Raw genomic sequence first — 24,087 nt, forward strand, 5'->3', positions numbered from 1 at the left:
GATGGGCTATGCATGACATGCTTTGGTAGTCTGCAGTGACATTTCATCCAGTCTTCAGAGAAGGTAAGCGTAGGGTCAGGGTAGGTTTCTCAGGCAACTCATTTCTAACATTGAAGTCAGCACCTTTCTCCCCAGACTGGCTCCTTCTTATGTCTACTAATAGTACTGCCAGTTCTTGTTACTCACGCTTGAAAACTCATTGTTTACTCTTTCCTTGTTCACAAATCCATAAAGTAACCACCATGTCCAGTCAATTCTTCCTTTTCTATCTTCTCCTTTTTTTTTTTTTTTTTGCCTTTCCTCACTCTAGGTCAATCTTTTACCGGCTCAAGCCAGGACTATTGCAAAGGCATGTCACCTCCAACAAATTTAATCCATTCCAATTCTTCCTGCACTATCCTCCAGATTCATTTGCCTGACATACTTTCCTGCCTCCAAATCTGAAAAGTTCATTCGGTGCCCAAAGGTTAAAGGCCATTCCTCTTGTTCTGGCAACATTCTGCTTGTCGGTCTGAATCTTTCAGAACTCCCTTGTAAATCTTCAGTCTAATGATGCCACCCCCCTTCTCACTCATCCTTTGCTTTTTAAGCATCCATGTCTCTATTGACTTTTTCTGTGCCTTCAGTTCTTTCTGTTGGTTTTTAAAGCATATTTATATCCTCCCTCTCCTTAAAGGACCATTACAATTTCACCTATTTTGTGAAGCCTACCTTAAGAAACTACAGATTTTATTGCTTGAACTAGTCATTTGGCAAAATAATAGTGTATTGCTTTTTTTTTTTAACATGCTTTATGAAGGTATAATTGACATACAACTATTAATACAATTCATGTGTTAATGTAACCCTTATCACATTGGGGTATAAAACATTCCATCTGCCCTAAACATTTCCTTGCGTACTCTTGCAGGGAATGTCCCCCTGCCCTAGTCCCAAGCAACCACTGATGGGTTCCTTTCTGTCACTATAGATTTGATTTTTTCTTTTCTAGAATTTTATACAAATAGAAATATAGAATGTGTACTTTTATTTGTGCCTGGATTTTTTTCACTCAGCATAATGCTTTCAAAATTCATCCAGATTGTTTTGCATATGTTTGTTTTATTTCTAAGAGATCATTATTTGGTTATACTTCAATTTCCTTATCCACTCACCTGTTGATGGACATTTGAGTTTTCAGACTTCGGTTCTTATGAGCATTTGTGTAAAAGTCTTTGTGTGGACATGTATTTTCTCTTGGGAAAGTACCCAGGAGTGAAATTGTTTGGTGGAATGATATGGGTATGTTATCTTCATGAAAGTTTGCCACATTGTTTTTCAAAGTGCTTCTGGAATTTTTATATTATTACCAGCAATGTAGGAGAGTTCCAGTTGCTATTGCCCTCCAACACTTTGTTATTTTAAACTCTTTGCATTTTCCATATTGTAAATGAAACTGGTTTTTTATCTCACTTTCCAACTGTTCATTGCTAGCATATAGAAATAAAGTTGATTTTTGCACATTTGACTTGCTAAACTCACTTATTGGTTCTAGTAGCTTTTTAATAGATTTCTTAGGAGGTTCTATGTACATAATCATATCATTTCTAAAAAAAGGACAACTTTATTTCCTCCTTTTAAACATCTATGCATTTTGTTTTTCCATCTTTCTTCCTTTCTGCCTTCTTTCCTTTTTTTCCCTTTGCCTTTATTGCACCGACTAGGATCTTCAGTATGATGTTGAATAAAAGTGTTGAAGAATGGACATCCTCACCTTTTTCTTGATGTAGGGATAAAGCTTGTAAGGGAACATTACCTATGGATATTAGTGGCATATATTCATGGCTGCTATTAGGTGAAGAAAGTAAATTCCTTTCTATTCTTAGTTTGTTGGTAGGTTTTATCATGAATAGATGCTGACTTTTGTTAAATGTTTTCTAAATCTAGTAAGATGAAGGTGACACGATTTTTCTCTTTCGTTCTCTTAATATGGTGAATTACGTTGATTGGTTGCTGAATGTGAAACTAACCTTGTGTGGCTGAGCTAAACTCTACTTAGATGTCATATATTATTTCTAAAATATATTGCAGGATATGTTTGCTAATTGTTAAGATACACATATAACTTCACAAGGGATGTTGGTTTATAATTTCTTTTGTTGCAATGCCTTTGCCTAGTTTTGGTAATAGGTTAATGCTGAACTCATGAGATGGAAAGTGTTCTCTAGTCCTTTTCTCTTAGAAGAGCTTGTATAAGGTTGGTATTCTTTCTTATGTTATTTGATAGAATTTAAAAGTGAAGTCTTCTGGGCCTAGAGTTTTCTTTGTGGAAAGGATTATAATTGCAAATTCAATTCCTTTAACAGATACAGGCACTTCAGACTTTCTGTTTCTCCCTGTGCCAGTTTCAATAGCTTGTCTGCTTTAGTTCTAGAATTTCCATTTGGTTCTTTTTTTAGTTTCCATTTCTCTGTTGAGATTCCTCCTATCTCTTCATTGTGATTACATTTTCCTCTTGGAATATATTTATAATAACTGCTTTAAAGTTCTTGTCTACCAATTCCAACTTCTGGTCATCTTTGGGTTGGTTTCTATTGATTCCTTTCTGTCTTGATATTAGGTCACACTTCCTAATTTCTTCACATGACTGGTAATTTTATATCTTATACAGGACATTTTGGATGACAAATTGTTATCTTCTTCCTAAACACTTGAATTTTGTTGTAACAGCTGGTTAACTTGGCTGGACTCAAACTCCAAACTCTATTTCCACTGTGATGCTAAGACTTGCACCTGTTGTTTTATGCTGGGCCCCCAGAGGTCACAACACAGGCATAGCTCATGATTAGTCAGAGGTTTGGGTGGAGTTTATAAGAGATTTGGGGCCTCCTCCCCTCTGGGTTTCCTCTTTGCCATGACTTGCCCCATCACTTTTCACTCTGGCGGCACTGAATTCCTACCTCTGATTCCTCAGACCAATAAGACTGCAGCTTTCCAGAAGTCCCACAGAGGAATATTTTTGACTGAATAAGATTTACGTTCACATACTCTTGACATGTCCCTCATCTCTCACCTGAAGCCCAATGATTTTTCTTTTTTTTTCTTTTTTTTTTTTTTTGAGACGGAGTCTCGCTCTGTCTTCCAGGCTGGAGTGCAGTGGCCAGATCTCAGCTCACTGCAAGCTCCGCCTCCTGGGTTTACGCCATTCTCCTGCCTCAGCCTCCCGAGTAGCTGGGACCACAGGCGTCCGCCACCTCGCCCGGCTAGTTTTTCGTATTTTTTTTTTAGTAGAGACGGGGTTTCACCGTGTTAACCAGGATGGTCTGGATCTCCTGACCTTGTGATCCGACCGTCTTAGCCTCCCAAAGTGCTGGGATTACAGGCTTGAGCCACCGCGCCCGGCCGAAGTCCAATGATTTTTCATGTGTTTTCAAGTAAGTTTAAGAAATAAATACTGGCAGATAATTAAACCAGTCATAAGAACACATTTAAAATAGAATTTAAGCCCAGAATAAAAATTCCTGATTGCAGCCTCTGATACCGTAACATGGTCTGGTCCTATATACCACTCCAACTTCATCTCTTACCATTCTTTGCCTCGTTCATTATCTCTAGCCACCCTAGTCTTCTTACTGTTCCTCAAACACACCAGAGCAACCGCTATTCCTATCACCTGGAATTCTCTTCCCTCAGATCATTGCATGGTCACTCCTTCTGATATCCAGGTCTCTGATCATACATGCTCTCCTTAGAGAGGTCTTTTCTGATTACCCTATCAAAAACAGCTCAACAAACCTCTCCCCCACCTCAATTAACATCTTCTACTTTATCTTCTTCAAAGCACTAATCACTATCTGAAATTATTCATTCGTTTTCTTGTTAATTGTCTGGCTTCCCCACTAAAAGGTAAGCACCAAGAGGCCAGAATCTTTGTCTTAATCACCAATGTATCCTTAGTGAACAGTTGTCCGGCATAGAGTATATGTCTGATAAATACTTATGAATAAATAAATGAAGAATGAGATGGGAGGTACTAAGGTAAATCTAAATTTCCCTCCCACTAAACTGATCTAGCAACAAAATAAATTAAAATTATTTGTGCAAAAATCAAGCAGTATAATATAAACTATGAGTTCCTTATATGTCATTTAAAATAAAGCCAGTATTTCCTTTTACTGTGTAGGGCAGTGAAACATTACACAATAAATTATGAAATCATGTAAATCAACAAATCAAGTATAAATACTCAATTGGTAGAAGAAGGAAACTAAGTGAAGAGTGAAAAAACAGTGTTGACATGGCTGTCAAAACTGTTTAACATGTAGAAATGAAGTAGATTCATGGCAGTGAAATTTGGGGACAAATGGGCATGTAACTTCATTATGGTTTGAATTAAGGAGATAGGCTATTTCAAAGCTCAAAGGGTACTTATTGATGGTATTTAGCTTCAGAAGATTTATATGATTCATTTTAAAACATAATGCTCTCTTAAAACAGGCCAGGTCCAGTGACTCATGCCTGTAATCCCAGCACTCTGGGAGACCGAGTGGCAGGATTGCTTGAGGCCAGGATTTTGAGACCAGCCTGGGCAACGTAGTGAGACCCCATCTTTACAAAAAATTTAAAACACAAATTAGCTGGGTATGGTGGCACACACCTATAGTCCAAGGTGCTTGGGAGACTGAGGTGGGAGGATCATCTGAGCCCAGGAGTTTGAGGTTACAATGAGCTATGATTGCACCACTACATTCCAGCCTGGGCGACAGAACAAGACCCTGTCTCTCAAACAAACAAGCAAACAAACAAAAAACAGTCATCTCAAATTCAAGTCAAAATAGCAATAACAATAATGAAAGTAATAATAATGCTATGTTTTTACACAATCATTGTTCAGGCTCACAACTCCTATTAATATTTTATTTTATTTTCCTTAAAATTAAAATTACACTATTCAAATTAAAGCAGACATAAAATTAGATTTGGAAGAAAATAACTTTGATGTATTATTTAAACCTTCTAGGATAAAAATACATGCAAATTCTTCTAATCATCCAGAACTAACAAGACATATGAGGTGTAAAATGGATATTTATTTTTGTTATTCTCAATGGAAGATCAAAGTTATAGTATGGTTCTCAGAAACTATTATAACAGTTTACTTCATGGTCCAAAATTGCCATAGAAATTTTTCCTGGTGAATGGCAGACGGGGCAGCTAATATTTCCATGTTTATTTCTCAAATGTAGAATTCAAAAGAGAAGTGTCGACGAAAAAAAACCTAATACCTGCAATGGAAATACGTTAGAAATGTAGTATTTTTTTTTTCATGATGTTAATGATTCTAATCTAAATTAATCAAGCTAATTAATGTGTTGCAGTAAGCACTGATGCAAACAGATTTCATTAATAAGTTAATGTAAGTATATGAAAACTCTATCTCTAAATTGATTCCCTTTGAAAAATTTCTGTAAGAACCATAGATTCATCAGAAATGCTCACAGGACAGATCCATATATGTTACAAATGGACAAACTAATAAGTAAATAACATAAAAAATAGTCAAGGGTAGATGTCCTGGCTTCACTACCAAATCATTTAGTAGTGTCAGGCTTGGCTGTGCTCACTGTTACTGTGTTATTGCTCTATACCTTCAAATTATTTAGAAGAGTAGTGACATTCTAACTAGCAAATGTCAAGTCCCGTAGGAGCACTGCTTCTGAACTAAGCTTAAATAAATATTCAATGCTTAATTTTGATTAGGAAATGTTGTTGATATTGTGGTTTTGCTTTGTAATCTGATTTCTACCAAAAGGATTAAAAGAAAGAAAAAAAAAGGTGAAAGTAGAGAATAGGCATGTTTGTGGATAGGGATTATCTTCATTGTGTTGGCAAGCAAGCAAATTTTGCCTTAGAGCTAAACAAATTTTGCTGATACTCAACTGTCAAATTATCTTGAGGTGAAAGATTTATAATAGCAAAGAGATAATTATGTGAGTAAAGATTTGAAAATCTATAGCACATCAGAGCATTTGATGTTGAGTTTTTAACATGTTTCTTCTTTCACCTGTACAGCTATATAAGACAAATCACTCTGTTCACTCTTGATATCCCAGTCTGTATCTGCTTCTGAATCACTGGAGTAAATGTCAAAGAGAGAGGAAGCTCTAGACCACAATTCATCTGTCTGAGTAGTTGCATTACACAGTCTTTTTCCAAACGCTTTCACTTTGGCTTGAATACCTGAAAGAGAATAAGCATAAGTACCTATGAGTTAGACTTTGCTTTTCATATATCTTTAATATACAAAAGATCGATTCAATTGCTTAATCCATTGAAGAATCAAAACATACCCACACTACGGTGACGGGGCCTTTTCAAAGAAATTTGTGTACTTTTATGCACTGGGCCTTCTTCACAGTGAGTAGGTACTGAAGTGACAGTATTAGATGGATTATCAGCATGGGGTTGGGTTTGCACAACTTCATTTTCACATGTAATCTAAAAATATAAATTGGAGGAGAAACATATTAAAGTTTACCTTATAGGGTTTTATCTTTCAAAAGTTACAAGTAGTAAAAGAGTATAGCTGAAGATTTTCAGTCACATATTAGTAAGGCTGATACTTGAACCTAGGCAAGGTGAATCTATAGTCCAAGCTTTCATGAATTCTGCCATACTGTCTTTTTTCCACTTATAAATCATGAACTCTGGTCAGCGAGAATGTATAAGCTATTTGCTTACAACTAATTATTTTTTTCTTAAATCAACAGCTAGAAGAGATAATACTTTTTTTTTTTTTTTGAGACAGAGTTTTGCTCTTGTTGTCCAAGCTGGAGTACAATGGTGCAATCTCAGCTCACTGCAATCTCCGCCTCCCAGGTTCAATTGATTCTCCTGTCTCAGCTTCCCAAGTAGCTGGGATTACAGGCAGGCGCCACCATGCCTGGCTAATTTTTTTGTATTTTTAGTAGAATCACGGTTTCACCATGTTAGTCAGGCTGGTCTCGAACTCCTGACCTCAGGTGATCCACCCGCCTCGGCCTCCCAAAGTGTTAGGATTATGGGCGTGAGGCACCGCGCCCAGCCGAGATAATATTATTAGTATTAACTAATTTGATATCTTAGCAGTCATATTATTCTAGAAAACCTAATCATTTGTTCTTTATACTTTATAGAGGACTCCTTTAATAAGATAAATGACTTTTAATACTTTCCTGAGAAAAATTACATTGTGAAATGGATTTTTTTCTTTTCTTTTCCTTTTTTTTTTTGGAGACAGGGGTCTCCGTCTGTCACCCAGGCTGGAGTGCAGAGGCATGATCTTGGTTCACTGCAACATCCACCCCCTGGGTTCAAGCAATTCTCGTGCCTCAGCCTCCCAAGTAGCTGGGATTACAGGTGCCTGCCACCATACCTGGCTAATTTTTTGTATTTTTAGTAGAGATAATGTTTCACCATGGTGACCAGGCTGGTCTCAAACTCCTGACCTCAGGTGATCCGCCTGCCTCAGCCTCCCAAAGTGCTGGGATTACAGGCGTGTGCCATTGTGCCAGGCGGTGAAATTTGATTTGTGGGGGAAGTAATATGGGTCAGAGGTAGAAAGAGGGAGGGTTTTGATATGTAAAAGGTAATATAAGACAGGGTACCTACAGATTATGTGGAAGAGGGTAAGAAATATCTGGAAAAGTCAAGAGGGCCTGGGAGGAGAGAAAATAAGTGATAGAGAAATGAAAACAAAATTAAAGTGTTTAGCAGTAGTGGCAGCTGCCTTCAAACCACTGAAAAAATATTTTAGTAGGTGTCTTTGGTGGCTGTACCATAGGCCACAGGCTATTGATACCCAAGTTAAAGAAACTTTGTGGCCAGGCACAGTAGCTCATGCCTCCCAGCACTTGGAGAGGTGGAGGCATGTGGATTACTTGAGGTCAGGATTTCGAGATCAGCCTGGCCAACATAGTGAAACCCCATCTCTACTAAAATACAAAAATTAGCTGGTGTGGTGGCACATCAGCTACTTGGGAGGCTGAGGCACAATAACTGCTTCAAACCGGGAGGCAGAGGTTGTTGCAGTGAGCAGAGATCACACCACTGCACTGCAGCCAGGGTAACAGAGTGAGACTCTGTTTCAAACACACACATACCCACACACAGAAAAAAAAAAAAAAAAAAAAGATACTTTGTAAAGAAATTTTTGTGAAGAGTCCCTTTGTAACACGATTCTTATTTAAAGGGTTTATCTCCATGTTTAAAAAATCATGACCAATTTTCACTAGTTATATCTACGTCTAAGTCAAGCATTGTCAAAGTCCAGAATAAGCACGTATTTCTTTACAAAAAGGTGTATTCTGGATAAAATAGAGTTTTAGAAATTTAATCAGGGTTTGAAAAATAACTTTTGTTCCCTTTATAACAATAATACATTTTTTACTGCAAAAATTTGCATCATACAGAGAAGCAAAAATAAACTAAAAATTTGTCATAATCTCACAATCCATAGCTAAAACTTTATATTTTGATGTTTTTTGTCTTTTTCTGTGTATTTTTAAAAATTGAGATAATATAATGCTTTATAACCTAGTTTTGCCACTTATTTTATATATCATCTTTCTATGTTATTAAATATTCTACATCATAATTTTTATTGCCACATAGGAATGTATTATACAGATATACTACAATTTATTAAAACAATCCGTATTACTAGAAATATTTGAACATAAATCTCCTGTGTAGATATCTGATTGCTTCTTCAGATTAAAAGCTTAGAGGCAGAATTTCCAAGCATGTATTAATCCACTAGGACATGAGTCAAAAGAAAATATCTAGAATGAGGCAGAAAGAGACAAAAGGAAAACAGAAAATACAGAAAACGTCATAATAGACATAGGGGATAAGATTTCAGAGTATAACATAAAATGGGGCAGACACAGTATTTGAACAAATAACAGCTGAGAATTTATCAAAATGGATAAAAGGCATTAAGTCATGGTTTTGCAAAAGTACTATAAACCTTTTCTATTTATCAAAATAAAAACAACAGAAACCAAACCTATGCACACTACAGTAAAACTGGAAAATGAGGAGAAAAACTTAACAGCAGTCAGAGGAAAAAAGGTACATTCTCTTCAATGGAGTAACCATAAGACAGAATAATGCCTAAACTTTTTTTTTTTTTTTCTTTTGAGACGGAGTCTCGCTCAGTCGCCCACGCTGGAGTGCAGTGGCGCGATCTCGGCTCACTGCAAGCTCCGCCTCCCGGGTTCACGCCATTCTCCTGCCTCAGCCTCCCAAGTAGCTGGGACTACAGGCGCCCGCCGCCACGCGCGGCTAATTCTTTGCATTTTTAGTGGAGACGGGGTTTCACCATGTTAGCCAGGATGGTCTCGATCTCCTGACCTCGTGATCTTCCCGCCTTGGCCTGCCAAAGTGCTGGGATTACAGGCGTGAGCCACCGTGCCCGGCCATGCCTAAACTTTTAAGGACAACACAGAAAAGACTGAAAGTAGAAGGATGGAAACAGATGTACTACGCAAACACTAAGTTAAAGAAACCTGGTGTTGCTATATTAGCACTATATACCTAGTAACATAGCCATGCAAGTTTGATTCAAAATATATACATACCTAATAACATTGCTAATAACCTAATAACTTCAAGATATAGACCACAAAATGGGTAGAATTTGAAGATTAATATGTAAATTCAAAATCACAGTGGAAGATTGCAACATTACTTTCTTAGTAATTAATTGAATAAGATAAAAATTCCAAAAGGATATAGGAAATTTAAATATGATTAATAGACATAGCGGAACACTATCCAAGTGCAGTACGCACATTCATCTCAAGTACATATGAACATTTAAAAAACTATTTTGGGCATGTTACAAGTTTCAACAAATTACAAAAGATTAAGTCCATATATTGTAGTTTCTCTGGCAGCAGTGTAATTGACCTAGAAATCTATTGCAAAAATTTAACTAAAAAATGCCCAGAGATATGGCAATTAAAAAATATACTTCTAATTAACCCTCAAATAAAATATACAATCACAATGGAAATTAGATAATTTGTACTAAATAATAATAAAAATACTCCATACCTAAAACTTGTAAGATTCAGTAAAGCCATGTTAGGTGGGGACTTACAATCTTCAATGCACATATTAGGATAAAAAAATTAATTGGGCTTAATTTAGGTTGGATTTATTAATATCATGCAAAAAGTATTCCACAAAATATCTCGAACATATCCCCCTCTCAGGACCCAGGTTTTCCTCTATCAACACCATTCTACTGAATTCTACATTTGGGAAATCAGCTTGTGAAACTTAGCTGCGCCATTTACCATTCACCATAAAAATTCTGAAAATCAATGATATAATTTAACTTCTTAAGAAGTTAAAAACAGAGCAGTGGACAAAATTTTAAAATGTAGAGGAAGGGAATAATGAATAAGTGAAATAAATGAAAAAAAATTCTAGAAAGAAGATCAACAAGGCAAAGTTTCTTCTCTGAAAAAACTAATAAAAATCGATAAACTGGTGGGGCGCGGTGGCTCACGCCTGTAATCCCAGCACTTTGGGAGGCTGAGGCAGGTGGATCACTGGAGGTCAGTAGTTTGAGACCAGCCTGGCCAAGATGGTGAAACTCCATCTCTACTAAAAATACAAAAATTAGCCAGAAATGGTGGCAGGCACCTGTAATCCCAGCTACTCAGGAGGCTGAGACAGGAGAATTGCTTGAACCCTGGTGGCAAAGGTTGTAGCGAGCCGAGATTGAGCCACTGCACTCTAGCCTGTGTGACAGAGTGAGCCTCCATCTAAAAAAGAAAAAAAAAAAATCAATAACCCATCTGGTGAAGCTGATCAAGAAAAAATGAAAAAGCAAAAATTACTTCACTCAAACAGAATTTTTTCAAATACAAGATTATCATGAAGGTTTTGTGTCAATATATTTAAAAATTTAGATGGAACAGACAAATTAAAAAACACTATTTATCAAAATGGATAAACAAAATACTATTTATCAATATGGATAAACAAAAGAACTCTGAATAATATTATAACAAAGAAATTGAATCCATCATAAAAAACCTTTCCAAAAGGAAAACTCCTGTCTTATCAATGAGTTCTACCAAATATTAATACCAAATTTATTAATGCATATATAATGGCATTTTATATAAACATTCCAGAGAATGAAAAAAGAGAGAACAATTCCAAATCTGTTGGCATAATCTTCATACCAAACCTGAGAAAGGCATTCCAAGAAAGAAAATAACTGTAGACCAGTTTCACTCATGCACACCGATACAAAAATCCTAAATATTTTATTTTAGCTAATATTTTATTAAGCAATATGGGAAAGGAATAAAGCACTTTGACCAAGTTGAGTTTATTTTAGCCATGCAAGTTTGATTCTATATTTTAAAATCAAGCAATATAATTTACTATAATTTACTATATTAACATAATAAAAATGTTATCCTTAATAGATTCAGAACAACCATTTGATAAAATTCACCATCATTTATAATTTAAACTAGGAATAAAGGGGAACATTTCTTTTTATTACAAAGAGAGCTATAAAAAAGTATAGTAAAAATCATATCAAATGGGGAAATATTAAAGGTTTTCCCTCTGAAATTAGGAATGAGAAAAGGATTCCCCTCACCTCTTCTGTTCCCCACACTGTACTGGAAGTTCAAGCCAGTGCAACAGGAAGAATATGAAATAAAAACACGAACATCAAACACTTTTTTCAGATGATATTTTTGTACATGTATAAAATTCAAGAGAATTTATAAACTATTGAAATTAATAAGTGAGTTTAACAAGATTTTTGGATACAAGTTCAACAAAAATTAATTTATCAATGTATACTTATAGATTATAAAATTTAAAATACCACTTATAGTAGCAAAATCAAATAGCTGTGAATAAATCTAATGAAAGATATATAAGACCTCTATATCAAATACCATGAGTAACTTTTAAGAGAAATTTAAAAACCCAAATAAATGGAGATATGTGTTCATGGATTAGAAGAATCAATATTGTCAATATGCCATTTATTCCCACATTCATTTATGAATTCCATGGAGTCATAATCAAAATCCTAGTACATAATTTGTGAAAATTGACAAACCAATTCTGAAATGTATCTAGAAATCTAAAGAGCCCAACATAGTCAAAATATCCACAAATATGAACAAGAGGTATTAATCAATTGGATATTAATTCTTAATAAAGCTATATAAGACACTGTGATATTTTTGCTAAGACAGGCAAACAGATAAGTGAAACAGAATAAAGTATGTGGAAACAGACCTATGCATATAAAGGGCACCTGATTTATGACAAAGTTGACATTGCAAGGCCAAGAAGAAATGCTAGTAGTTTCAGTAAACGATGCTGAGTCAAATGGGTATCAATGTTGGGAAAAATGAAACTTAAATCCTACCTCACACCAAACACAAAAATCAATTCTGAATTAGATCTAAATATAAAAAGTAAAAACAACAAAGTTTATTACAAACAGCATAGTAGAATGTTTTAAGTATTAAGCATAAAGAAAATTATTGGTAATTTGGACTACATCAGAATTAAGAACTTCAGTACATCAAAAGACATTATTAAGAACCAAGAGGCAACCCACAGTGGGAAATGATAACATTTAACTGAAAAAGGACTTCGAGGTAGAATCTATTAAAAATTCTAAATCAACAAGAAAAGCCAGACTAATGGGCTAGAAAAATGGGCTAGATTTAAAAGGGCATGTCACTGAAAGCTACCCAAATATCCAATTAATATTTGAAAAGGTATTTCCTTACTAATTTCATCAGTAATCAGGGGATGAAAAACAAAAACACTACTACCCACTCTGCAAATGGACTCAGATGTGAAAGACTAGAAATCCCATATATGGGCAAGAATGTGGAACAATGGAAACTATCGTACTTCTGGTAGAAGTGTAAATTTGTACAAGTATTTTAGAAAACTATTTGGTATTATCTACTGAAGTTTAATACTATGACCCAGCAATTCTAGGTAGATTTCCTCAGAAATGTGTGCACATGTGGACCAAAAGACATGTACAAGAGAGTTTATAGTAGTATTACTTATGATATTTCCAATGGGTAACAACCCAAATGTTCAACGATAGACAGACAAATTTTGGTATAGTCATACAATGGAATACTACATAACAATGAAAATGAACTACTGTTATATGCAATAATATGGATATAGTGACTCCTGGGGTGCTAGCAATGTTCTGTTTCTCTGACCTGGGTTGTGGTTATACATGTTCAGTTTATGATAATACTTGTCCACTTAAGATTTGTTCACTTTTCTGTGTATTTGCTATAGTTCAAGTAAACAACTTAAAAAATTCAGTTGGGTTTTTAAAAAAAGAATACACAATTAACAGTTAAGGGAAAACAATAATCAAGCCCCTTTCTTTCCTTGGAAGTGGTGTCTTATCTTTTCTGAAGCCCCCAAGGATATTTAACATTCACATTTGTATTTATCTATATACAGCACCAAGCACCCAGAACAGTGACTACAATAGCTCCTCAATAAATGTTGTAGAATGACTGGAAATATGATTTGTAGACAGCTAGTCCTGGGATTAGGAAGAAAAACATTGGGTGGGGGAAGAAGTCAGATAGACAAGCCAATTTTTTAGCGATGTGATTAGGGTTCTCTATCCAGACCAGGCTGAACATTTATTGCTATTAACTCAAAATCTTTTTTTTTTTTTTTAACTTTATATACTTTTAAAGTGACTATTTTAGAACTCACACGCATTTTTCTCGTAATTCAGCAAGTATATTAATGTACTATGGATTGTTATAAATGTTGGCTGGTTACACTTACTAAATGGAAAACAGATTTATTATGTATGCTGGATCTGTTTCCCAATGGTTAGTTTTGATGGGTTATAAAGACTTTGGTTGTTGGACTAGCTTGGCTTTTCTTCTCCAAGTTTTTGGTTAGGTTGTATAATTATGAAGAAGAAAAATGGTGTAGGGGGATGTGTGGGGCACATGTTTAGTATTTATCTCTCTTGCTATACACATATATATGTACATGGATGTACATGTTTGGACAAAGTTTGCATAGGTGGTGATGGTAGACAGATGGTTCAAGGAAAGGACAGCTATCTTGACAGATATACAGCTTGGTGAGGAGGGAAACTGGCAGATAATTGAAAATTCAATTATAATGCAAAAAAATTGTTCTTATAATCATGTAATCATTCCATAAATTTTTATTCAACTACTTAAATTTGAAAATATTGTTTTAGGCACTGCAATACAATGGCAAAGAAATCAGACATGATCCTAGCTCTCATGGAGCTTACATTCTAATGTGAGAAACAAATATTAAGCAAACTACACAATTATTTCATGGCAATTATGGTAAGTGCTACTGAAGTATCTGTACTATTGAATCACATGAAGTACACGAAGAATGAGAGTACATAGAACTAAGTGATCAAGGGGAAAGATGTTTAGCTGACTTTTAAGGGAAAAAGACTTAATTGGTAATGATGGGAGTGGGAGGGGCATAGTTCCAGGATATTATAATACATAGAACAACTGAGCAAGTCTTGTTGGTAGGAAGTAATATAGTATGTCCAAGAACTGAAAGGTCAGCATGATGGTACACGGTGAGCAACAGGGACAGTGGCCTTGGATAGGGCTAGTGTGGTATGCAGGGGGAAAAAGCATGGGGGGCCATGTAAATTGGGTTAATAATTTTGTTCTTTATCTTAATAATTGCAGGATGCCATTAAAGGGTCTTAAACACCCACCCCAATGTAGGAAGCAGGTTAGTACTGCAGAAAGAGTGTTGGTCTGGCAACTGGACCTAAGTAAGGATTACAAACTCCTGAGGAAATTACTAACCTCTTGCTATAATTTAATCTGTGTCATGGTGGTAAGGCTGAAGTTTATCACAAGGAAGGCTGGAAAGTTTTCTTTAAAATGGTAAGTGGGGAAGAAGGTAGTAGTAACCAGATGCAAAATAAGTGCAAACAATGTTTAGAAGGAACAGAAAAGTAGGCAGAAGAGAGCAAGATGGGGAAATTCAGCTCACCAGGGATACTGAACTTAAAGGCAGCTAGAGCTAGTATCAGTCAAAAGGAAGTTTAGGGGTGGGAAGGGATTTATTAGCAAGCTCCATCTTCATCTGTAGCTCCACATCTCCTTCGCCCCATCATCTGTGACACAAATAAGGGACTTTCCTCAAGCTTATGTAATGTTATGCAAACACAGTTTCAAGCACCCTAATCCTGGAGATTTGCTCAAATTAAACGCTTTCTATTTAAAAACCCTGGAGCGGGGAGTGAAAGCAACTCAGTACTCTGCAGGACAAGGCTGTGTGTATGTGTGTTTTTTGGGGAGGAGCAGTTAGAAGGAATTAACTGGGTTACTTAATTCCAAAGTGTTAGTGCTAAATGGGACCTTGGAGATCACCTCTAAAGTACACTCCTAAATTTGCAGATTAGAAAACAGGAACTTTGGAGATGAGGTGCTTTTCCCAAGGTGAGACTAAGTGGAGGAGCCCAGTCAGAGTCCAGGGGTCCTTCCAAAACCCTCGGTGGTCTCTCTTTACCTGTGAAGCCGCAGCCTGCTTCCCAGCTCGTGGACGTGTACAGGAGACTGGATCTGGGACAGTCTCAGAATGCCTGGCTGCCTGGAGCTCTCCTCCCGTGTCCGGGCGGCCTGCTTGGTCTCTCTCCTCTTCCCCCTTAGATGCCGGGGTGGGCACTCGGTGCAGGGTGGGCACGGCGCCTGCCACTAGCCTCAGGCGCTGGGAGAAGCGCAGGTTCTTCTGGATAACCGAAGAGACGTCAAAACAGGCTGGGGCAAAGTGGTCAGAGCAGATGACCGAGCGGTCATTGCCTCCGTACCAGTCGGCGCGGCAGCCCCGCACGAAGCGGTCCCAGAGCAGCCGCACGGCCCGGTCTTTGGGGAAGCGGAACAGCGACTTCCCAGACTTGGTGGTGTTGCCGCAGTGGGCGGCCACACAACGGGCCGGCATGGCGGCCGTCTTCGGTGCGCGGGAGCCGGGCTCCCTGGACCTTCGCCCTTGGGCACGCTCCTCGCAGCTGCCTCGGCGAGGCACGTCCTCTCCTCCTCACCTGTCCCCTCTGGGTCGGGATCGTTTCCTTCCCTACCTCTGGCCACCGGAAGTGGCGATCTGGGGCCCCCAGTGGGAGGGCTCTTCGATGTCTTCCTCCTCCTCCTCCCTGCACTGCTCCCCAGGAGCAGGTGGACACAAGCAGAGGGATACAAATTTCGCGCGGGCAGCGCTGAGGTAGGCTGTAAAGAGGAACGGACCGGAAGTGGTGGTTGTCATAGCCACCAATGTGGCCAGGCTCTTCCCAAGCTTATCCTCCTCCCAATACTCCCGCTCTGTTTTTATGAGGCCGGAAAAATAGAACGAGGAAGTGGTGACGCACTGGGCTCTCACGAATACAACCAGAAGCTACAACAACTGTGTGGCCCTATGGATTCGGGAGAGGTCCAGACCGGAAATGGCCGTTTCCATGGTAACCCTGAGCCGGTTGCCTGGGAGATGACCTCTTTCGGGTCTCTTTGAATCTCTGCTGTAGCGTCACTTCGAAGGCAGATCTAACAGAGATCCTGGACTGTCTCCTATCATGATTCCCGGGAAATATCGCTCTGTTTCTGGCCGGGCTGCGAACAACGTAAGCTGGGCCTTCTACTTTCTCTTTCTTCCCATTGGTACTCTTTCTGACTGGCGTCTTTGTCCTAGGAGATGGGCTGTATTATTGGGACCGGGGCCGCTGGGTCTGCTCAAGCTATTGTCTGACCGGCGTTTGAGGTTCGTGGGCTGGACCAAGGCACAATTTAATATTGTATGATAGGTACTCAAAGTCTTGTCCAGGATCTGGGCTCCCCAGAAGGTGGAGCTGGTCTGCTGTGAAAGGCTCGGGTTTATTTAAATTCCTTTGGCCAGTCAATTCCTTTTTCTTTTCTTTTCCTTTTGACTGTGAAGATAATTTATCATTAGGGAGTCCCACCTCTTTCACCTGTCCCATTGGGATATTTATTTAGACCCGAATGGCAAATGTTGAAAGCCTGAGTACTAACTAGAGGGTTAAATTGCTGCCGACATTTTGGAAAATAAATCAGTGAAACCTTTTAATTCTTAGATGTGATTTTATTGTTTTCAGCAAATCCTCAGAACAAGATCATTTACCAGAAACAGAAATCGAGCATTCTGTTCTAATTTTTTGTTATATTTTTATGTGTACCTTTTTTTTTTGGAAATATGTGTTTGTGTATGAAGAGCAAATTTTATGGTTTAATTTTTACATTTCAGGTGAACTGTGGGCTTCATCTGGTTATTCAAACATCATCGCTTCCTGAAAAAAACAAAGTAAGATTTAAGAAGGTTGGCCTTTAAATAGAAGATTGTTTTATTTTCTACACAAATAGCAGCATGATTTAAGAGTAGATTCTAAACTGAAAAATTTAAGTAGATTTACTTTGATTTCCATTTTAAAGCTAGTTCTTACTTTCTGCCTACATAAAGCCAAAATAGCCCTCTTTAAAAAACTTAGTGTTATTTTATTGATTACAAAAGGTAAGGTTTTGTGTGTGTGTGTGTGTGTGTGTGTGTTTTGACATTTACACTTTTTTTTTTTTTTTTCTTGAGACAGGGTCTAGCTCTGTCACCCAGGCTGGGGCGCTGGGGCACAATTTTGGCTCACTGCAACCTCTGCCTCCCAGGCTCAAGTGATCCTCCTACCTCAGCCTCCTGAGTAGCTGGGACCACAGGTACATGCCACCAAGCCTGGCTAATATTTTTGTATTTTTTGCAGAGACAGGTTTCGCCATGTTGCCCAGGCTGTTCTCGAGCTCCTGAGCTGAAGCGATCCACCTGCCTTGGCCTCGCAAAGTGCTGGGATTACAGGCGACAGCCACCGCACCCAGTGATACTTACATATTTCTGAAATCAGGAGCCTTCTTAAAATTGATGGCATGTCATAGTTTAATGGGGGAGGTTTTTTTTCTTTCTTAGTAGAGGGTAAAATAATGGTATGTCTTTCTACTGATGACACCTTAGATAAAATGGTAATTGGGAGGGCATATCCACACATCCCATTTAAAATCAGGGAAGAAAAAAATAGGTTAGCAGTGGACACATGTTAGACTTAATGTTATTTAGAAGTTACAATATGAATATGAGATTTTTTCCCCCAGACTATTTGCCCATAATGTCTCTAGCATTTCTAGAATTTCTGGCTTTTGATTTAATTTTTGAGATTTTGAGATAAACATGTTTCTTTTTTCCTTCTGTCTCACCTCAGCATTTATACTCACCTACTTTCTACACACTATGTCTCAAGACACAACATGATTTTTCCTCCTTTGACCATGTTGGAAACCTCTAACCATCACAATTCAGGTGTTTCCTAAAAAGTTATTAAATAGGCATCACTGGAAGAACTCTAAAGTGAAGGGCAGAGTTCACACATAACAGCATGAAGAAGGGTAAAAAAAGGCATGAGGAAGGTAAATGGAAAGACATTGTTAGTCAAGGAGGCAGCTGTTGATGACATTATATATGAATATGAAAATAGTGAACACTCGGAAAATAGATCATTTGATCATCTCAAGCATCAGTTAGATTAATTTTAAAATATTCTTTATTGTAATCAAGCATAATGGATACCCTCCAGAGCTTTCCTAATTGATTTCTCTGGACAAATCCTTTCCCACCATTATAATGTTTCTAGGGACTGTGTGCCTCATCTAAACATTTTTTCCAAACCATTCACTTTCTCTTGTGTGGACATCTATTCAGAGAAAATACCTTCAGGTCATATAATTCCTAAGGATATAATGCAAATGGCAACATAATGTTTATAGTGTGGATACATTAGAAGCATCTTAATTTATTCAGGGTACATATTTGGGTTTTTTTGTGGCTAATCATAAGAAGTTGTTTTGGTTTTGTTTTTCTCATTCCTCCTACCAGATAATTATTTTAGATCAGTTTTAGATCAAGTGAAAACCCTTCTTAGAAGACTTAAATATACAATTGTATTATGTTATAATAGGACATTTAAAGGGATTATAATGATCAAAACAGTGATGTTTTTCAACAGCATTTTATTTATATTGTGTGCTTTTTTTTTTGTAGCAAATGGTTCTTTTAATCATTGTATTTGTGGTGAGAGCATGGAGGGATTGGAAGTGTCTCAGCTTGGAGTATCTTTTATCTGACCTCATAAAATTGACCCTGATTTTGTGTGTGGTAAAATACAATGATAGAGGTGCAGTCATCACCTCTATCTAGTTCCAGAATTTTTTCATCATTCCAAGTGGAATCCCTATAGCCATTAAGCAGTTACTTTTCATTCCCTGCTTCCCTTAAATGCCTAGAAGCCACAAATATGCTTTGCATCTCTATGGATTTGCCTATGTGGTATTTTGTGTCAGTTTTCTTTGACTTAGCATGATGTTTTCAAGGTTCATCCACACTGTACCATGTGTATCAGTTATTATATGTTATTTTTTTATTATCTTCATTGCTTAGTGTTAAATTTGCCTCCAAATATTTTTTTCTTTAATAATGTTTTTCAGGTTGAATTCAAGCTAAATAAAGACACATCGTCATTCCCCGGTAGACTTTTACAACATGACCTTGAAAGAAACTACTCAAGTAGGCAAGGTATTGTCAGTGAGTAGAGATCAGATGTGGTTCATCATCTTTAAATAATATTAACTGTTTAATAATGTTGAATTACTAGATCCAAATAAACTTGAATTTAAAATGAAATGGTTCACTGGGACCAAATTGGTTTGGTATTTTAAAAAAAATCATTGGTTGTATATATATAGCATAGTAGATTATTTCCAATATAGGAAAAAGCTGTTATTATTTTCCTTTAAGGGTGGGCTATACACTAGAGAATGGAAAAAGAATGTTTCAGATACTGTATTAGAACAGTATTTGGAAGTCGCTAATTAGAGAGAGTAAGCGTATGGGAACACAAATATTAAGGAAATAAGGAAAGAATGGAAAGTCAGCAGTAGAGAAGAAACAATCTTTCCCTGTTACTATCACATATAATTATAGATTTTATATTAAAGGCCTTAAACTTTAGTGTCTATCACTTGGGATCTTGTTACAAATGCACATTCTTAGTGCTCCCCCTCCATCTTCCCCATTCTGATTTTGTAGGTCTTGAGTGGGATTTGGAAATGTGCATTTTAATAATGTCACAAGTGATTCTGAGGTATATGGTTTGTGGGTCATCTTTTGACAAATAGTGCCTCATATGATCTGGTTATATTTTTCAAATCAAGGAAAAATTTCCTTCACATTTGAATCTTGGTTTGTTGCTGACAGCCATTAGCTTTGTGTAATGTGCTCATGTTAAACACTTCTGAATCCACATATACAAAACTGCCTTTACCTCTTAGGAGTTTATATGAGAGGGCCGATCAATATAGACCTTTCCAGGTTGTTCATGTTATTACTGTGGGAACATATGGTGATTTTAAATATTGGGTAATTTTCTCTCTCTTTTTATTTCTGGGCCGACTTCTTGGACCCATCTAATCTGACATATCTTTTCTCTTTCCTACATTTTACACTCTTGTCTTGACCAATTGCTGGACATGACATCAGCCTAACTGCAATTCCACAGTTCAGGAAGCATCTATCTTTGCCTTCTTTGATTCAGTTCAGTAGATATTTATAAAGCAAGTATTATATGCCAGTCACTCTTTTAGGTACAGAATTATAGATGTGAAGCCTCAACAAGAGTTTTTATGCTTGCGTTGTGAATTTCCTTAACATTTTTAGTAACAATATCTTAAAAGTTTTCCCGAAATCACGAATCAAAATTAAGTACTTTCACTAAGCTTTTCTTGAGTTAAAGTAGGGAGTTAGTAAACAGATTTGAGGATGGCTGGCCAGGCAAATTTATTTAAGTGGTAAAGTGTTACTAGATATTTGCTAATGAGGAAATAGTATGGATGTATTGAATTTTGTGAACTTGAGAGATGAATAAAGTTTTATACATAAGTAATGACCCATTTAGTATGAATTAACTCTTTAGGGAAAAAAAACCTAATTGGTTTTTCATTTAAAAAATTTATTCAAAATTAGGTTCTGTGACAGGATACTCATTTAAAATGTCTTAAATGTGTACCTGGTTGCTTTCAATGTGCTCCCTCAATAGTTCCAGGCAGTTTTGTGCAAAGAAGGCCAGACAACTTAATTATTTTCTTGACTTTTGTACTCAAATTTTACTTCCAAGGGCATAAAATTTTGGAAAAATTATAAGTAGCACTTCATCAGGAAAAGCTTAGGGATGTCTGTCTAATAAACTATCTTGATACCCAAACATGATAATTAATTTCAGCCATTTCTTATTTTTCAAAATTAATCAAACATATGATAGCCTGTCCACACAAATTAACCAGTGGTACTCTCAGTCAAAAGTAAAGACACTTGATATTTTATTTAAGTTAGTGAGTTTAAAACTTGATATGTGATTTCTTTTAGGCTTCTTGTAATACTAAGAGTTAACCCCTGTGTCTTTGAGATTCTATAAGTGCCATATATTGCAGGAACTACTATATAATAAAATTTCAGTTAACCTGACCTTATTGATTAAATCCCTTAATTAGGAATTTTAAAATATGTGTGTAGAAGGGAAGAGGCAATACTTTGCTCTTAAGATAATGACAAATCACTGGAAAATCTAGAGTTAAGATTTTCGTTACCAAAACAATCTCAAAGACAGGACCGAATGGACGCACATATATGGCAATATGTACTATGCCATCCATCCATCCATCTGTCTGTCCATCCACCCATCTGTTCATTTATCCATCCATGCATCCATCTCCTCATCTATATATTCATATATCCAACCAGCCATCCAGCCATCTGTGTATCTAGCATGCAGTGCAATGAACATTCTTACCAAATTTAGACCATTATACTTCTTAACACTTTGAGATGCTATTTATATTGAGATTTTTTTAAACAGAAATAACACACACAAAATAGATTTTCAATTAAGTCTTAGTAAACTGGAAAAACAATTAATTTGTCTATTGATTGCCTACTGAATTTAGATTTTACCAAGAATATAAAGAATGTAAAATGAGGTTCATCACCCAAGGAGCTTGTAAATTTAATTGGGAAGACAAGGGCTACATATCTGGTAAGTTAAATAGTAATATAAGAAATAAATAATAACAGGCTGGTTGCTATGGCTCACACCTGTAATCCCAGCACTTTGGGAGGCCAAGATGGGTGGATTGCTTGAGTCCAGGAGTTCAAGACCCCATCTTGAACGTGGGCAATAAGATGAAACCCCATCTGTAAAAAAATACGTAAATTAGCTGGGTGTGGTGGCACATGCCTGTAGTCCCAGCTATTCGAGAGGCTGAGGTAGGAGGATCACTTGAGCCCGGGAGTTTGAGGCTGCAGGAAGCAGTAATCATGCCACGCTGCATTCCAGCCTGGGTGACAGAGCAAGACCCTGTCTCAAAAAGGAAGAAAAATGAAATAAACAGTAACACACTGTACAATGAAAATTTTGCCACATAGTAATGTAGTTTTTATGTGGGTGTTTATATACCCACATATATATGTGGATATTTTAACTGTGGATCTTTCTGGTTCTCAGTTATTTAGAAGATCTTGTTGTGTGGTAGATTTAAGGCCTTTTACCCTAATCATTCTTATGGCTTTCTGTTTATTGTAAGCAGTATATCACATTGATAGTAAGTTCATTATGCTGATATTGATTATGACTTCTGTGTATAAAAAGAGCTAGAAAGTTTAAGGATAAAATTCCTTTATTCACTGAGTGTAAATTAAATTTAATCTTTGATTATTGCATCTGTATCTCAAGTTTTGTAAAGTTTAAATTTGCCTCTTAAATATTGAGGATTGCCTTGAAGCCTTAGCAAAATAATTCACAAAACCTGACTAATGCTAACAAGAGAAATTGAGGTTGTCTGCTGCTTGGAGTTTTTCAATCTTTTATCTTTAGTTGACCAATTAATCTTTAATTAGTTAATTCTTAGACTGCAGTCAGTCTTTAGACTGTTTTTTGTTTGTTTTGTTTTTGTTTTTTTAACCGTCTTGACTTGATATCCAAATCAGTTTACTGACTTGTGGTTGCTTTTAGGTATCCTGCTAGCATATGATCATGCCAGAAAATCAGTTTGTTGGTGAATATGATGTCAATTCTGAATGCTTATGCTCTAGAACATCATTATTATCTTGATATTTCATAATATTCAGAAAAGTGGGATGTGAGCACTGATATTTTGTTCAAGAAACTAGGGTTGAGATACTTCAGTTTATGCCTTGCAGACCTGAGGAAGCTAGCAAATGCCATTGCCTTATAGCTTTTTAATATGATTTATATAGAACTTGATTTTAAGTTGTCATTACATTGTCTGGTGACCTCCCAAAAAGTAGGTTAGCTTTCTAGATTTGGTTTTGATCTTTTTGTTAGTTTCAACAGCAGAATTCTGTGGTAACCTCAGGTTCTATTTTACTATTATACTTACTGCTGCCTTTAAGCATTTCAACATCAGTTGCTGCTCAGAAGATTTTCTTTTCATAGAGGAAAATACGGTAGATTTCCTCTGGCATTCAGACTGTCACATTTGACCCATTACTCAAATCTTACCTCATTTCTGGAACTTCTCATCGTTCCTTCTTGACCATTTACATTCTTCTAGTTCTTTAGAAAATATCTTAATATTCACCTTCCCCCAAACCCATCTGTAACCACCTTCATTAAGTAAAAAATAACCAGACACACTTATGTGCAAATTTACAAATAGGTATTCTTTTTATTCTGCATTTATGTATGTTGTTCTATTTATGAATTTCATATGTGTATTTATTAATTTCAGTCTGTTAGATTGAAGGCTACATAATGGCAAGCACACCATCTAACAAACAGCCTATAAACCTTAGAGGGGTGTCATATACTCCGTGGACCCTAACTATGAGAATACTAGATTTACTGACATCCACTTTGGTATCTTGGCAATATTCTCTACTAATAGTGGCTGA

The 24,087-nt window shown here is 36.7% G+C and overlaps 2 protein-coding genes across 2 annotated transcripts in view; one reads left to right on the forward strand and one right to left on the reverse strand.

Moving 5' to 3' along the window:
• Positions 1–4,909: 4,909 nt before the first annotated feature.
• Positions 4,910–16,193, reverse strand: THAP10 (THAP domain containing 10). Its single transcript, XM_025389946.1, has 3 exons — positions 15,604–16,193; positions 6,330–6,477; positions 4,910–6,219 (listed from the first exon to the last, which is right to left on the reverse strand). The coding sequence occupies exons 1-3, from the start codon at positions 16,030–16,032 to the stop codon at positions 6,023–6,025; spliced, it is 774 nt and encodes a 257-aa protein (XP_025245731.1). The 5' UTR covers positions 16,033–16,193; the 3' UTR covers positions 4,910–6,022.
• Positions 16,194–16,613: 420 nt separating this feature from the next.
• LRRC49 (leucine rich repeat containing 49) overlaps positions 16,614–24,087 on the forward strand; it is a 120,119-nt gene continuing 112,645 nt past the window's right edge. Inside the window, exons 1-3 of the mRNA XM_025389816.1 lie at positions 16,614–16,702; positions 17,341–17,397; positions 19,611–19,698. Of these exons, the coding sequence (XP_025245601.1) occupies positions 16,655–16,702; positions 17,341–17,397; positions 19,611–19,698 (193 nt within the window). The 5' untranslated portion in view covers positions 16,614–16,654. The remainder of the gene's footprint in view (positions 16,703–17,340; positions 17,398–19,610; positions 19,699–24,087) is intronic.

The sequence above is a fragment of the Theropithecus gelada genome, chromosome 7a (assembly GCF_003255815.1).
Source record: "Theropithecus gelada isolate Dixy chromosome 7a, Tgel_1.0, whole genome shotgun sequence".
NCBI classification, from domain to species: Eukaryota; Metazoa; Chordata; class Mammalia; order Primates; family Cercopithecidae; genus Theropithecus; species Theropithecus gelada.

Coding starts and splice junctions, on each gene's coding strand:
- THAP10 (XM_025389946.1), bottom strand. CDS start 16,032: ATGCCGGCCCGTTGTGTGGCCGCCCACTGCGGCAACACCACCAAGTCT. Junction 6,478..15,603: donor AGCAGGCTGCGGCTTCACAG/GTAAAGAGAGAC, acceptor TTATATTTTTAG/ATTACATGTGAAAATGAAGT. Junction 6,220..6,329: donor GCCCCGTCACCGTAGTGTGG/GTATGTTTTGAT, acceptor ATTCTCTTTCAG/GTATTCAAGCCAAAGTGAAA.